Below are 14,414 nucleotides of genomic sequence, written 5' to 3'. Positions count from 1 at the left end.
GTGTGAGTGGAAGACGAAGAGACACTGCTGGAAGTGGAAAGGTCAGAACTAGACAATGGTGTTCAAAGAATCCTCTCTGGGCAATGAGATGGCCACAAGTGATGGTAGAAGTACCATGGAGAAGACCATGACGGTGACCCTGGAGTGAAAATCTTCAAGGAATGCTGCTGGATAACAGATATAATCTGAAGGTGCGGGCTTCAAGGAAGTTGGCGTTGAGGCCTTATGAGGGAGGAAAATGGTGTAGAAGTGGCAATGGTGTGACAGGAGACTTAGCCCACCACCAGGCATCATGGTAATGGGTTAAAAGAAGAAAAACACCACTGAAAGGGCTCCGAGGGAAGTAGTGTCCGAGGGATGAGTCTGTTAGAGGTAGAATAAGAAGGTGAAGGAATATTCAGAATATGCTGGTGCCTGGCTTTCAGAGGTGGGAGGTTTGGGAAGGGAGCAAGATTGGATCAGAATCGGAGTAGGAGAGAGTTCATGGGAATTAAGATAGTTACAGCTGAAAAGGGGGAAGCTTTAACATCTGCTAGACAGGCAATCGGGAGTGTAGCACGGGACAGGCTTAGTCCTGTGGTTCTGCTGGAGGAAGGACTAGTCTGATACTGGTGAGGCTGGCTTGTGGCTGGGAAGGAGCAGTTTTAGCAACTCTGCTTGGAATGGTGCCCCAGGGAGAGGCAGGCCAGTTTACATCTCTTTAATCTGGCTGCCTGTTTATAAGGCTATATATAAATGGTACAGAAGTGAGTAGATTTATACCTATTCGAGTGATGTTTTAGCACTTTACAGGCTTAGGGCAGCTAGCTGGTGATAGGGAATCTGGATTATTTTTAAATAGAATGCTTCTCATTTCAAAAATATTACTCTGGGGCAAAGAAAAAAGTTTAATCAGAAATGACCAATTTAGACATTGTTGCATAAGTCCATATGAATAATGAGACCTGGACCATAGACATGACAGAAGGAAAAGGAGATCCAATTTGAGATGTTTTCAGAAATGGAGTTGACAGATCTTTGTGACTAGCTAGAATAGATGTAGGGATGATGATGAGGGAAGAATCTAGCATGATTGTGGTATGTTGATGCAAATAGTGCCATCTGCTGGAATAGAGAATGCAAAGGGGTATGCTCAGTTTTAGCTATATGGAGTTTGGGGTGCCTCTGGGCCATCCATGAGGAGTATGCAAGAAGCTGATTTGTAGCTGAGTCGGGTAGGTTGAAGCTGAATGTTTGACACTCATCAGGCAGCTATTGAAGCTATGGTCATAGATGAAGTCACATTACTCAAGGAGCATCTGTGAAGAGCAGAGGTGGAGTCCCAGACTTTTGAAATAAGACCATAGACATAAAAGTGATGACTGAAAAATGATGTATTAAATCAAGAATCAGGGACATCATAGAGTCCTAAAGAATAAAGTAGAAATGGTTCAGCTGGCATCAAAACCAAGAGTATCAAGGAGGTGGAGGCAATCCTGGGAAGGTGAGGTGGACCCCAGACTGCAGCAGCTGGAGGGTGAATGGAGCTGCTAGCCCACAGCCTGCTAGGTCCATCCTGACAGGTCCCAGCCCCTCAGAGTCAATCCTGACATCTCACTTGTTCTCACAGTCCACGTCCCATAAGTCTTAAAATCCTACCTTTGAAACCCCCAGAATCTGAGCACTTCTCACCACTCCCAATCCCACAGATCCAGGCCTCCAGCATCTCACCTGGATTATTGCAGTAGCCTCCTGGGTGAGCTCCCTGAAACCTTCCTTCCCACGCAGCAGGGCGTCTTAAACACCATGTCAGACTTTGAGTCACTTCCCTGCTCAGACCCTCAGAGGCTTCAGTGTCACTTGCACCTGTGCCCCCACCTGTCCCATTCCCATACTGTTCCCCCCAGCCTCCTCCACCCCAGCCTCAGGCCTTCCCTCCCCGGGCCAGGCACACTCCCACCCAAGGCCTGACACCTGCTTTCCCCTCTCAACAGGATGACTGTTTCTCCGGATAACGAAATGGCTTTCTCCCTCAGATCTTTCAGGCCTCTGACCACTCTGACCTTCCTTGACCGTCTGTTTAACGTAGCAGGCCCTCCCCACACCCAGATCTCCCAGCCTCCTTACTTACCCTGCTTGATTTTTCTCCATAGTGCATACCCTCACCTGCTCATCTATACTAACTTTACTCTCTCTCATAGAAGGTAAGCTCTGTACGGGATTTTATCCGTTTTGTTCACTGCTGATGTAGCCAACAAGACTAAAAGAGTACAGAGTTAAAGCTCACCGGCTATGATGAAGGGGGATGAAGGAAGCAAGGGCTGCCGCTGGAAGGGCAGATGCGTGATTGGGGCCATATTAATTTACATATTAGCCAAATAGGGTGCTTGTGAGAACGAAAGGGATGTGGTTATCATTCGTACTGGGATGAAAATTGCCCTGGGCACCATGGGAGTTCCAGTAGCTCTAAAGATAGGCAAATTTTGGGGAAAGGTTTTTTTTTAGGATGAGGAGACATGTTTATAAGGCGAGGGAGAAGAAGCCGGCCGAGAAGACAACGATATGCATACAGTACAACGAAATGCCTCGCTTTACCCTGTGCACAGAATTTGATTTTCATAAGTCATTTTCAGGCACCAGGAAGGAACGTGATTTGGAGTCAGGAAACCTGAGCTCCACTGCAGACAGTGGAATCCCACCTTCCCGAGCCTCCCTGTGGAGCTCACACAGAAGTCAGTACGGCACGTGGGAATATTTCTCAAAGTGTGGTCTATGCCCCACTCGAGAGTCCCCGTCAAACCTAATCCAGATGCAGGGGGGGACCCTCGAATGCGCATTTTACATAAGCCTGAAAACACTCCAGCAGCACCAACTTCCGAAAGTTCTGGTGAGGGTTACATGAGAATCAGTAAGGTAATAATTCCTGAATAATAGCTGAAGTGACTCCCAGGGGATACGAAGGCCTGGTGCCTCGCTCCACCCCATTCATTTTAGTTTGTTTCTCCTTTCGGGAGCCGGACAGGAAAGTCTAGGGGACAATCAAAAGCAACCACATATATGGGGGAAATCAGAAAGTCACTGCTCGTGCCCAGGGAAAGCCACAGACAGGCTCAGCTAAGACCTGAAAAGACCTGAAACTTACACCCGAGGCTGATCCTTGGCATATTTGCTTATTTGTTCAATCCCCGTCACATGTAACCAGCCTGTGGCCCTGCCAGCCAAGGACTCCTCAGCTGGGTGGGGACCATGTGGACCACCATGTGACCTACAGGGAGAGGGAGTGCTTCTCGGGTTTGACTCTGTGACACCATAGCACCGTGTCAGCCTTTTGATGCTTTGAAAACATTTTGTACACTTTCCCCGACAGGAGTGTTGTCCAGAATAAAACTGCCTAAAATTTCTCACAAATGGAACCAAATTTCATTTTTATGTGCTCTAGGAGCAAAAACGGTCAGGAAGCGTGACTTTGGGTCCAGCTTTCCTGGGTCAGGTTTAGTTGGGGCTCTCCCTAATCTCACCGACTCAAGATGAAATAATTAATTCACCCATTTTCAATGCACCTAGGGTTCAAATGATGGAGGAGAACAAGGTATCGCAATTGAAATTTTCATCTAGAAGAGGGGAGGCACCACACAGCTCTCGCTAGCTTAGGTCTGTGTTTCCCAGACTTCAATGTGTACACAAATCAGCTAGGGATCTGGAGACGTCTGTTTCCCCGGGTCTGGGGTGAGGCCTGAGATCCCGTATTTCCAACAAGCTTTCGGATGATGCGCTGCTGCTGCCGGAGGGCTGTGCTTGGAGTAGCAAGTCCCTGAAGTATTTGTCACGCTTATCCCAGTGGTCAGCGGGGGTATATTAAATTGTACACCTGAAAAACGTGGAGGGATTTTTAGCCCTTTATTTCTTTCACTTGCAAACGTCCGGACAGAGAGAACAGTGAACCTCTGAGAAGCACTGGTTAACACACAATACACAGCACACCGCTGAAGGTGGAACTTGAGTAACTACAGAAAAGAGAAAGGCCACTTAGGCCCAGAGTCTAGGAGTGTGAAGAAGCCTGCAGATTTGGGGGGCCTGGAGAAACTTAAGTCATTGAGCAGCATTTAAATATATTTGTCTGCTTACAATTTCCAATTTCCATGGCAAGTGTGATTAGTTTGCTTGACTAAATAGGAATATGAAGATGAAAAAAAGAACAGAAAACCACTGGTTTCCCAACTTATTTTATAACTTCTTCTGCCCCTGACCTTTTTGTTCCTGGAGTATTTTAAAGCAAAGTCGTCCATTATATTATGTCATGTGCACTTCTAAGAGATAAGGGTTAAAAAACAAACAGACCACAGTGTCATTATCACACAAAATGAACACATATAACACAGAATTAGCCGTAATTCCTTGACATCATCTAATACTCAATCCCCACCCAGATCTTTGGATGCAGGCAACAGGTGAGTCTCCTGGCCAGCTACTCCAGTGCTGGGTTTACTCCCCTAGCTACTTGGACATTCCTTAGGGGCTGAGCATACAAATATATTCCTCCCCAAACCATATTTTCTGGCCTTCCAATTCCATTCTTAGGGGGACAATGTTTGCAAAAACAATGGCAGAAGCTTTAGGATCAAACCCTTTGCCTCTGGCTAATTCTTTAGCCTTGAAGTTGGGACAGTAAGCAGGATCCCAGCCCTGACAGGGGCTTGGGAAGTTAACCGCACCACAGGTTGGCAGCCCAAGTGACCTTGACTAGACCTTTGAAAGGGGTTGCTTCAGGAGAGTCCTAGGGCATCAGGCTTCCCAAACTCTTCTAGCTCCAAACCCTCTCACTTCTCCCAGGCACCCTCACATCGCCAGCACCACAACCCCTCCCCCCCCCCCGCCCCGCCACACACACACACACACACACACACACACACACACACACTCACACACGCTGTTCATCAGTATATTAGCTGGGTTGTATGTGGTGATCTGACTCCACCTCTCCAGACTCTGGCCTCCTTTTAGGAAGGACCACACTGAAGTGTGCTCCTGCCTTGCTCTCAGGCCTGCCCTGGGGCACAGGGCTGGGCTCTCTCACAGCCTGTGCTTTAAACCCTCAGGAAGCAGCTAGGGCATCCTATCCTGACATCTTCCCACCAAGTCCTATCACTGCAGAGCCTGTTTCTATCCTGTTTTAACAAGATCCAGATAGAAGTTCAACCTTGGCTATACCACCTACGAGAACTGGTGGGCCCTTAACTGTTACCCCTTACAATCCCGCCCGCGTCCTGGACTGAGGAGCACAGGCCTGAGCCGTGCCTCCTGTCTCCTTTCTTTTCTCCAAAGCTGGTGCTATCATGTTGGCATCTGTCCATGAGGAGGTGGGGGTGGGGGGCGCGTGGACCCTTGCTCAGTGACAGTCCTGAGCATCTGGTGGAGCCTGAACCGTAAGAGACCACTTCCTTCCTGGCCAAATGCTTGGTTGCCAAATCCCCAGCCTGGGACTGAGGTTGAGCCTTGGGCCCCACATCCCACGCTGCTCAGCCTGCGCCCGTGACAGGAGCCTTCACTGCCACACTCGGTGTCCAGGTTCCAACTCGGGGTTAGCCAGGGCTCTGGTATCTGCGCGACAGAAATCACACTCCAAGTGGCTTCAGCACAAAGGGGTCTGTTTATTGGGAGACTCGGGGAACCGCCTGGTCTCAGGGTCTCCGGAAAGGCAGAGGGAGACAGGGCTTCCTTTCGTCCTGCCCCTCCTCGCCTCTTCTCCGAGGTGGTGCCTTGCTCCCTCTGAGACCCCTCGGAGCAGCGAAAAATGTGGCCCCAACTTTAGGCCTCACCGAGGTGCTGACCGCTGCCGTCCCTCGGGAGCTGCCTGAGCTCAGATGCCGGTCACCCCAGGCCGATGACATGGGGGTGTCGGGGGTGGAGCCTGGGCGTCGGAGGTGAGAGTGGCTGAGTTACAGCTCAGGCTGGAGCTCAGGCCAGAAGACTCTCTCGTACTCATCCATGGCTGGAGGGGCGGCCGTCCTGTAAACCGTTTAGGGCCATCCTCTGGCCCCTCTCTGGCGCCCCCTCTGGCCAGAGGCTGGATGGGCTTCATGCAACAGCCATTCCCGAGGCCCCGCAGGGATGGGCAGCAGCTGTCCAGCCAGGCCCACACCAATGATCCCACAGCAGCTCTCCCTCCCCCCTCTCCCCCGAGCATCCACGACAGTCATCTTGTCAGAATTCATCTCTCAGAGTCAAGCTCCGAGAAGGCTGGGTTGTGTCCTGGGATCTGTGACTTGGTGAGAGAGGTGGTCACAAAAAGTGGTGGAGGAATCAGAAGGAAGCTGGCTGAGGAGGCATCGGGGAGGCAAGGGACCATCGCGTCAGCTCTTTCCAGGTGGGAGAGAGAAGGCAGTGGCCAGAGAGAGACTCGGGCCTGGGAAGGAGGTTTGGGGTGGGAGAGGCCCGAGCAGGAGGGAGGCACTGATTGGGTTCATTTTCCCTGCACTCCCCTGAGGCATCTCCCCCTTTTAGACCAAGGGGGTGGGTACCTGTCCCAGGGGCAGACCTAGTGACAGGGATGGGACTGCGTCTCTCTTTAGGCCAAGGGCTCCCTGACCGGGGGATGCTGCCCAGTGCAGGGCCAGGCCTCAGGGTGGGGTCTCCCATTAGGAGGTCCTGGGGCCAACCCAAGGCCAGGCTGCGGAGGTTACTGGGCAGGAGTCCTGGTCAGCCTCGGCCGCGTTTGTAACCCACCCTGGACCTGTCTCCCCATCTTTATGCCTAACAGCCCCAGGGACCAGCTCTGACCTCTCTGAGCCAGCCCCCCGCCCTGACCATTCCCCGGGACAGATCAAATGACACCGCACTTGGGGCTGGATGTTCACTTCTCTTTCCAAAAAGTACCAAACACACAGTCTGGGTGTGGCAGGGAGGCAGCCAGGCTGGGGGCCTGGACCTTACACACCCAGGGGGGCCTTGGAGGAGGCAGACAATTTAAGAATTGGTCTGAAAGTCAAAAGAGAGGACAGTTGGTTAGTGGGGTGAGCAGCAGAGGGGGAAGGAGGGGCAGGGGCTGTGGGGATCAGGCCTAGGCCCAGGAACTGGCCAGTGGGGTCAGACCTGGGCCCCCACAGCAGCCCTGCCTGGGGCCCGTTCCCCGGGGTGGGGGAGGAGGACGCAGTCTGTGTGGGTGTCCACGCAGTGCTGGGCATGCTGCAGAGCTGAGACCCGAACTCAGAGGCAGTGGGGCCAAGGGTCTTGGTCTCTCTGAACGTGTTCCCTCGTGTGTGATGTGGGACATTCGTCATCCCAGCACAGCCTCCTTCATGTGGTGGCTGTGAGGAGCCAAGGATGCTGGCCACCCCAGGGCGCTGGACACCAAGGTCCATCTTTGTTGCTCTGTCCCCGGGGCCCAGCACGGTGTAGACAGGTAGCCCTTTAGTGAGTAGATAAGCCTCCAGTGAAAGGGTCAGCCCCTGACTGTGGGGAAACACGCAGCTGCCATGAGGCTGTGTGGACCGGCCCAGGCCTGCACCTGGACCTGTGTGTGCACAGGTGGCCTCTCTCTGAGTGTCTGGGTCTTGGCCTCAGAGCGAAGGGTGGATGCCTATGTTGGGGACAAGCTGCTCAGAGCCCTAACCAAGCTCAGGGGACACCCTGTATCCCACGGGCCCTGCCCAGAGCGCTGCAGGGGCTGTGGAGTGCTGGGGGGTGGACTGCTGGCTGGGGCTGGTGACTCAGACGTACTCTCTGGCTGCAGCTGAGGGGCCCGGCCGGTAGGGCTGTGGGCTGCTGTTGACTCTCTCAGGCTCTGGGCACGTGCAGCAGAGGAAGGAACCCCCCAGCATGGCCAGGCCGGCAGCGGCCCAGCCCACGAACAAGGCTGGGCCAAACTCGTACCTGCAAGGAGTAGGGAGGATGCCATCAGGTGTGGCTGCAACCCAGGCGCTCGGTGTCACCAGGGGCTCCCTAGCCTGGGCCCTGGCCGGGGTCGGGCAGGTGTTGGGAGCTGAGATGGGACCTCACAGGCCTTAGCAGCCTCTCTGGATGAGCTGGGATGCATGCTCATCCTTCCTCCGTGGCCACCCCAGCAGGTTGACACTACACAGGGTGACCCAGACCCAGGGGGGGCTGCTCCATGCAACCCCAGGCCCCTTTCCTCATCTGGCCCGTTGAGGGGTAGGGGAGGGCCTGCAGGTCCTGTTGGCAGAGCAGGGCAATCCCTGCCATCTCTCTCAGTCACGGTCTGGCCCTTAGAATCCCAGCCAGGGCTCCCCACTGCCCTCTAAGAAGGGCAGACCCTCCACCTGGCACTCCAGGCTCTGCACGTCTGGGCCCTGTCCACCAGCCTCGGCAGTGCCTGGGTCTACCTGCGTCTGTGCCTTCGCCTGAGGCGCCCCCTCCTGGAGCATCTCCTGTTCTGCGCCTCCTGTGCTCCGCCTTCAGGACCCAGCTAAGAAGCTACCTCCTCCAGGGGACTTTCCCAGGCCCCTCTGTGCTCCCCTGAATTGCACTGACTCTCACTAGGTGGCCATTCGGTACCATGCTAGTTCAAGCCATACACCCGAGGTCTCGTTTTTCTTCCCTCTCCATACCTCTGCCTCCTCCAGGGAGCACTCCCAAGTGCAACAGCCCAGGCATCTTTGCTCATCCTCCCTCCACCCTCCGCAACTCCTCCACCCCCTACCATCCTACTCTCCCCAACCCGCTCAAGGCCTGTGGGGATGTCCGGGATTGAGATTGTCCCAGTCTCTGCTCCTGGCAGAGCTGAGAGGTGAGGGAGGAGCCACAGGGGCCCAGGTTCTTCAGACCCCCCAGTTCAGCCCGCACGCCCTTGGCCTTACCTGTCCTGACCATTCAGCCTTCAAAATATCTCTGACCTACTCTTCACTGCCAGTCCCCTGGCCCATACCCTCTGCTCCAGACCTTTGCAACAGCACCTACTGGTCTTGCCCCTCTCCCACCATTCTTCACACCACAGCTGGAGGGACTGCCCGCTGCCTGAGGAACCAAACCTTCCTATGGCTGCAAGGCCCTCCGTGAACTGCCCGATCTCCTATCCAGCTTCACCCCCTGCTTCCCACCCAAGGTAACGCTGCCTCCTGCAGAAACAACAGCTGGGCTGGACTGAGCGCTCTCCAGGCCCCGGCCCTGTGCTCAGTCCCTTACCTGCCTGTCTCACTGAACCCTCACAGCCTCAGGTCCTCGGGCCATTGCTCCCTTTACAGGGAGGAAACCTGGCACAGGAAAATCAAGGAACTAGCCCGTCGCATAGCAGCACATGCAGAGCTGGGATTTAAGCCCAGAGCTGGCACTTAGCTCCTGGGTGCCCTCCACAGGCACCCTGCCCTTTGGAGGGCCCAGCCATAGCGAGCTTCTCGGTGCCAGCGCCTGCGGCCGTCCCCTGGGCCCCCTCCGTGTACCCTGCGGGATGAAGGCCGGCGGCCCCAGAGCCAGTGGAAAGGGAGGCCCAGCCCGACCCCTGGCCCAAACCACGTCTTGGCACTCACCTGGCATTGACAGGTGTGCTCGGGTTGAAGAACTCCTGGGTCACCAGGGTGGCATACCATGACACTGCAGTCAAGGTGCAGAGGCCTAAGGACAAAGGGCGGGTGCTCAGGTCTGCCCCCTGCTGGCCACCAGGGTGGGCTACCTGTCATGGCCAACATGGTGGAGAAGGAGCCAGGGGCACCCACCTGCCAAAAGGAAGAGGGCCCCCCCGGAGATGGCAATGCGGCCCTTGGCGATGGGGTTGCTGTCTCCGACCCGGGTGCACTTCATGCCGACGACGCTGAGGATCATGGCCACGAAGCCCAGGAGCACGGCCACCACCATCAGGGCTCTTGCCGACTGGATGTGACCTGGGGGCAGGAGGGGCTGAGCCGGTGCGGGGGGGGGGGGGGGGGGGTGGGGAAGGGGGTGGATGGGGGAGCCGGGGATGGGAGCCTGGAGCAGGAGGGGAAGCTGCTCTGGGACTGCACCTGGGCAGGGGTGAGGGTGCAGTAAAGAGGGACGGGGTGGAGCCTCCCTCTATAACCGTCGTTCACGTTCACTCTCGTTTTCAGGCTCCTCTGTGGTGACCGGGCGGTTCTCTCACCAGCCGCTCCAGCTGGGACTCCCTCTGGGGCCTCCCCCACCCAACAGCAGGGGCAGCTTCTCCTGAGACCTTTCAGATTTGGCAGAAGGAGGAGCTGAGGGCAGCTGAGGCCCAATTCAGCCCAGATGGTCCTTAGGCAGGGATGCCAACCCCCATGGGCCATCCTGATTATGGACACCTTCCCCTTTGAGTCACCACGGCAGCCATATGCCTGCTGATCGGGTCAGTTCTGGGCTGGGGGCAGATGGCTGGTCGCTGGGCTCTGGCCTGTGGGCCCCAAGCCAGGGACAAAACTGCAGTGGTGCTTGCTTGTGAGCCAACTATTTAAGGCTCAATTCCAAACCCCAGGAGGAAGCAGAGAACAACTGGAGGGCCAGAGCACATGTGTGTACATGCACATGTATGTGTGCATGTGTGTGCATGTGTGTAGGGCTGTGTGTGTGCTTGCATGTGGATGCTTTCCTAGCTGGCGGGGCCAGCACGTGAGGGTGTACAAGGTGTCTGCCTACAGAGCATGGGGAGAAGTGGAGGGGAGGGTCTTGACTGAGCCTTTCTGAGTTCCAGGCACTCATCTCACCCGACCCTCCCATCAGCCTGTCAGTCCTAGTACGCCCGTTACACATGAAGATGTAGGAACACAGAGAGGGAGGGCCAGTGGTTTTCTCAAGGTTACAGCGGCAGAGCTGGGAGCTGGACCTCCGGCTGCCAGAACCTAGACCCCTGCCCGCTGTGGGGCACCCGGCTGGCCTAGATTTTCAAAAAGTTCACGGGGCGAGGGCGGGGGGCGGCGAGGGTTGGAGAGTAGAGCCCAGTGAGGATGGTGGACTGTACGGAAGCTTGCTCTGGACCTCCCCGTCCCCCTCCCCACCCTCCACCCTCACCCCCACCCTCACTCCCACCCCAACTCCCAGCCCGGCTGGCATGAGGCCTACCTTCCAGGGCCAGCAGCGAGTCGTAGAGCTTGCACTGCACCTGCCCGGTGCTCTGGGAGGCACAGGACATCCAGAGCCCTTCGTAGAGGCCCACGGCGGTGATGATGGCGTCGCCCGCATAGGAGGACTGCTTCCACTGGGGGAGGGCTGTACTGGCGATGATGCCCACCCAGCCACCCAGGGCCAGGAAATAGCCCAGGAGCTGGAGGCCCGAGTTGGCCATGGCCCAGGGGAGGGGGCCTGGGTTCCCAGAGCTCAGGGCTGGGCCAGGGTCCCTGGGGGAGTCGGGGTCATGGCCAGCTGAGCCAAGCTGCTGGGCGGGGTGAGGTGCAGCAGTGGTAAGAGGCTGAGGAGAGGTGGCAGCCCAGCCACAGCAGCAGCACAGGCAGCGGCTGGGGCTCTAGAATGCAGGGGGAGGCCCAGGCGCTGGCATGGCCAGGGGCCCGCCCACAGCAGCCGGCTAAGCCAGGGCAGGTCCCGGCAAAGCTCCTGCCCAGCCCCCTGGGGGTGGGAGCTGGCTGTGGGGCAGGTGGGTGCTCCTGCTCCACCCCCAGGGACAGAGAAGGGAGGGGCTGGGGGAAGTGACCCTGTTGTCCTCAGGGCCTTTCTGCCAGGAAAACCCCTTTAGGAAGCTGATGCCAGTGCCCTAAAATTCTCCTAATTCCTGCCCCGAGCACCAGCCCTGAGGGGAATGACTTTGCTCTTGGGTGGCTGAACTGACCCTGGGGCTTCTGTCCTCTCTGCCTGTGGCATTCCAATGTGCAGCAGGTGAGACTAGAGTAAGACATCAGGGAGAACTTTTGGGAGAGGACTGTGAGGCAGACTTGGAGAGACGGGGCTGGGGAAGGGTGTTGGAGAGAGGGTGTCCTGGGTACCTGGGGGCCATGAGTAGAAAACCAGGAAGGCCAGACCAGGGAATATGCACCGTGGAGTCTGTTTACGATATGAGAAGGGCAGAGAGGGACCCAGCGAGGCTGGGCCAGACCTGCCTGCTGGTCAGCAAGGGGCCTGGCAGGGAGGTAGGAGACAGCACCGACCTTCTGGCATCAGCCTGAAGGAAGGCAGACTGTTCAGCCCTTAATCCCCTTCTGGCTGGCTTAGCAGCTCCTGCTGGGGCCTGCGGCTCTGCACCCCGGCACGGGGCTCCAGCTCCAGAGCAGCCTGGTGAGGAGGGAGCCGTGGCCTCTGCACATTCCTGGGGTTCAGGCTTCCCCCTCTTCCCACCCACCTTCCCCCCTCTCTCCCACCCCAGCTCCGCCCTCTGGAGCAAGAGAATATTTAACTCTCCTGGACCTTATTAGCAATCCCCTCACGTTCAGTGGAGTTCGGTTGTGGGTACAGGGGTAATGTCACAACCCTGCTCCCACTCCTGCCAGCTCCCTCCCCCAGCCGCCCCCTTCATCTCCAGGGGCCACCTGCTTTGGCTGGCCTGAACTGGGTGAATGCAGGGTCCTCCCCCACAGCCCCGGCCCCCCTCCACAGGGACCCGTCCCCAGCCTGCACCCTTGCATTCTTCACGTGGCTATGCAAACGAGAGGGTGCCAGGCACTGCACAGACAATGGCTGCCCTGTGTGTCCACCCAAGGCGTGGGCCCCTGGTATGGCCTGGAGCCCCGGTCCTTGGGAGCTGGGGGAACAGCCAGCCCTCTGAAGGGTCAGGGGTGGGTGCTGTTTGGCCTGCAGTTTGGAACACTGGGCCCCCTGTGGCCCTCCCTGCTGGGAAGACCAGAACCATATAGATCTGTGTACTTGGATCCCAAAAATCAAGCAGAAGGTCTAAGCCAGAGGTGGGGAACATCTGGCCCAAGGGCCATATAAGGCCCGTGAAATCATTTGGTCTGGTCCTGCCAAGGCATTAGGGGTGAGTTAATTAAATGTTTGACCAAACACAGCAGGCTCATTTTTAGGTGGATACTTTTGTATGGCTCATGAATGATGTTATAAATACCCAAATGGCCCTTGGCAGAGAAAAGGTTCCCCACCCCAGGCAGGAGCAGTTGTAGAGAAGTCAGTGCTGAGTTCAGATTCCTCTTCCCCCCTAGACAAGGCTGAGGCACACAGCCAGGGGGAGCTGAGGACATTGCTGGAGCCCAGAGTGGACATGCCTGGGGACCCACTGAGTACCTGGCGCAGGTCTTTGCACTTTAGTATCAAGATCACACAGAAACCAAGCGTCAGAGCCACACAGGCCCTCAAGACCATGGCTGCAATCCCGTCCGTCTGTTGATAAGTGAGGGAGCTGAGAGCCAAAGAGGCCACGTGCGTGGCTGTCTCCAGGACAAAGGTCGCAGGCTCTGAGGCCTTAGCGGATATGTGCCCGAGCCTCCATCCTGACACCCCCGGCGCCTCGCTCACACTGGGAGCAGAGACATCTATGATCCAGAATGACGCTCACATCGCCCCCTGCAGCCCTCTGTCCATCTCTTCTCTTTGTTATTTAAGGTCTTGAGTGTGTTCTATCCAAATGCCCCCGACAGCCTTCCCTCACCAATGTTCCAAGGCCTTTCAGGGTTCAGGTCCTGCTCCTGGAGTGGAGTTCCCCACCTGGCGGAGCTTCTCCACCCAGGGCTCCTACCACCAGGGGCCTGCCCCTCCCCAGCCCAGTGACTCCCAGGCATGCTGGAGCCACCCAGCCTCCATTAAGAGCCAACTGGAAACTGCCCCGGGGTGTCACACCTCACTGTTTAACAAGTGTTTTCACATACATTACAAGAGGCTTAGGTCGAGCTTTACCTCTGCCACTAAGGCTGTGTGACATTAGGGAGTCCCTTAGCTTCTCTGGGCCTGGTTCCCCAACTGAAATGTTAGCGCTAATACCCCTTGTCCTGTCTGGTTCATGACAATATTTACAGAGATCAAATAATGGGTGAGACATGCTTTTGGAAAACATAATGTGCCTGAAAAATGTGGCCAATGAGAGCTGTGTTCCCAAACACTCCCTCCTGGCCGGGTCTCCCCGTTGTGCCCTCGTCCTGGGTGTGGGTGGACTGACTGTGGCCGAAGACCCACTGCCACGCCTGCCTGGCAGAGCCTGGCAGAGAGTGGGTGCCGAGTAGGTCTGTGTTGATCATGACCGGCTGGCTTGAGGATGACCGTTTTTGCTGGAGACCTTCCCAGGGTCCTCTCCCACCGACAGTCAGGAGGGTCTGACTCAGTTGGTTGCCATCCAGCACATTCTCTGCAGCCACCACCTGAAACATTGGAGCTGGTCTTACTGCCCCCAACTCAGTCTGACTTTCCTGCCGAACCACAGGCTTGGAATGGAGAGGACTTGCCCCAGGCCCCACAGCTAGAAAGGGGTGTAGCAGTAATGCCTGTACTTCCCCAACCCCCAACCCCCCCCCCCCCCCCCCCCCCCCGCAGCCGTCCTGCCTACCCAGCCAGGTCAGGCGCCCTGACCCCGGGTCCCGGAATGCCCTGCATATTTCCACTCACAG

The 14,414-nt window shown here is 56.5% G+C and overlaps 1 protein-coding gene across 1 annotated transcript; it reads right to left on the bottom strand.

The window, feature by feature from the left end:
- Nucleotides 1–5,588: 5,588 nt before the first annotated feature.
- CLDN19 (claudin 19) lies at nucleotides 5,589–11,358 on the bottom strand. The gene is made up of 5 exons (XM_036352178.1): nucleotides 10,978–11,358; nucleotides 9,645–9,809; nucleotides 9,459–9,543; nucleotides 7,696–7,848; nucleotides 5,589–6,954 (listed from the first exon to the last, which is right to left on the bottom strand). Exons 1-5 carry the CDS (start codon nucleotides 11,198–11,200, stop codon nucleotides 6,906–6,908), a joined length of 675 nt encoding a protein of 224 aa, XP_036208071.1. The 5' UTR covers nucleotides 11,201–11,358; the 3' UTR covers nucleotides 5,589–6,905.
- Between the last annotated feature and the right edge of the window lie 3,056 nt (nucleotides 11,359–14,414).

Source organism: Myotis myotis, unplaced genomic scaffold, assembly GCF_014108235.1.
Source record: "Myotis myotis isolate mMyoMyo1 unplaced genomic scaffold, mMyoMyo1.p scaffold_m19_p_2, whole genome shotgun sequence".
NCBI lineage: Eukaryota > Metazoa > Chordata > Mammalia > Chiroptera > Vespertilionidae > Myotis > Myotis myotis.
The sequence above is the reverse complement of the archived record's forward strand: the minus strand, read 5'-3'. Positions and strand labels throughout refer to the sequence as shown.

Coding starts and splice junctions, on each gene's coding strand:
- CLDN19 (XM_036352178.1), bottom strand. CDS start 11,200: ATGGCCAACTCGGGCCTCCAGCTCCTGGGCTATTTCCTGGCCCTGGGT. Junction 9,544..9,644: donor GGCCCTCTTCCTTTTGGCAG/GTGGGTGCCCCT, acceptor CTTTGTCCTTAG/GCCTCTGCACCTTGACTGCA. Junction 6,955..7,695: donor CCCTCAGCTGCAGCCAGAGA/GTACGTCTGAGT, acceptor TTTGACTTTCAG/ACCAATTCTTAAATTGTCTG.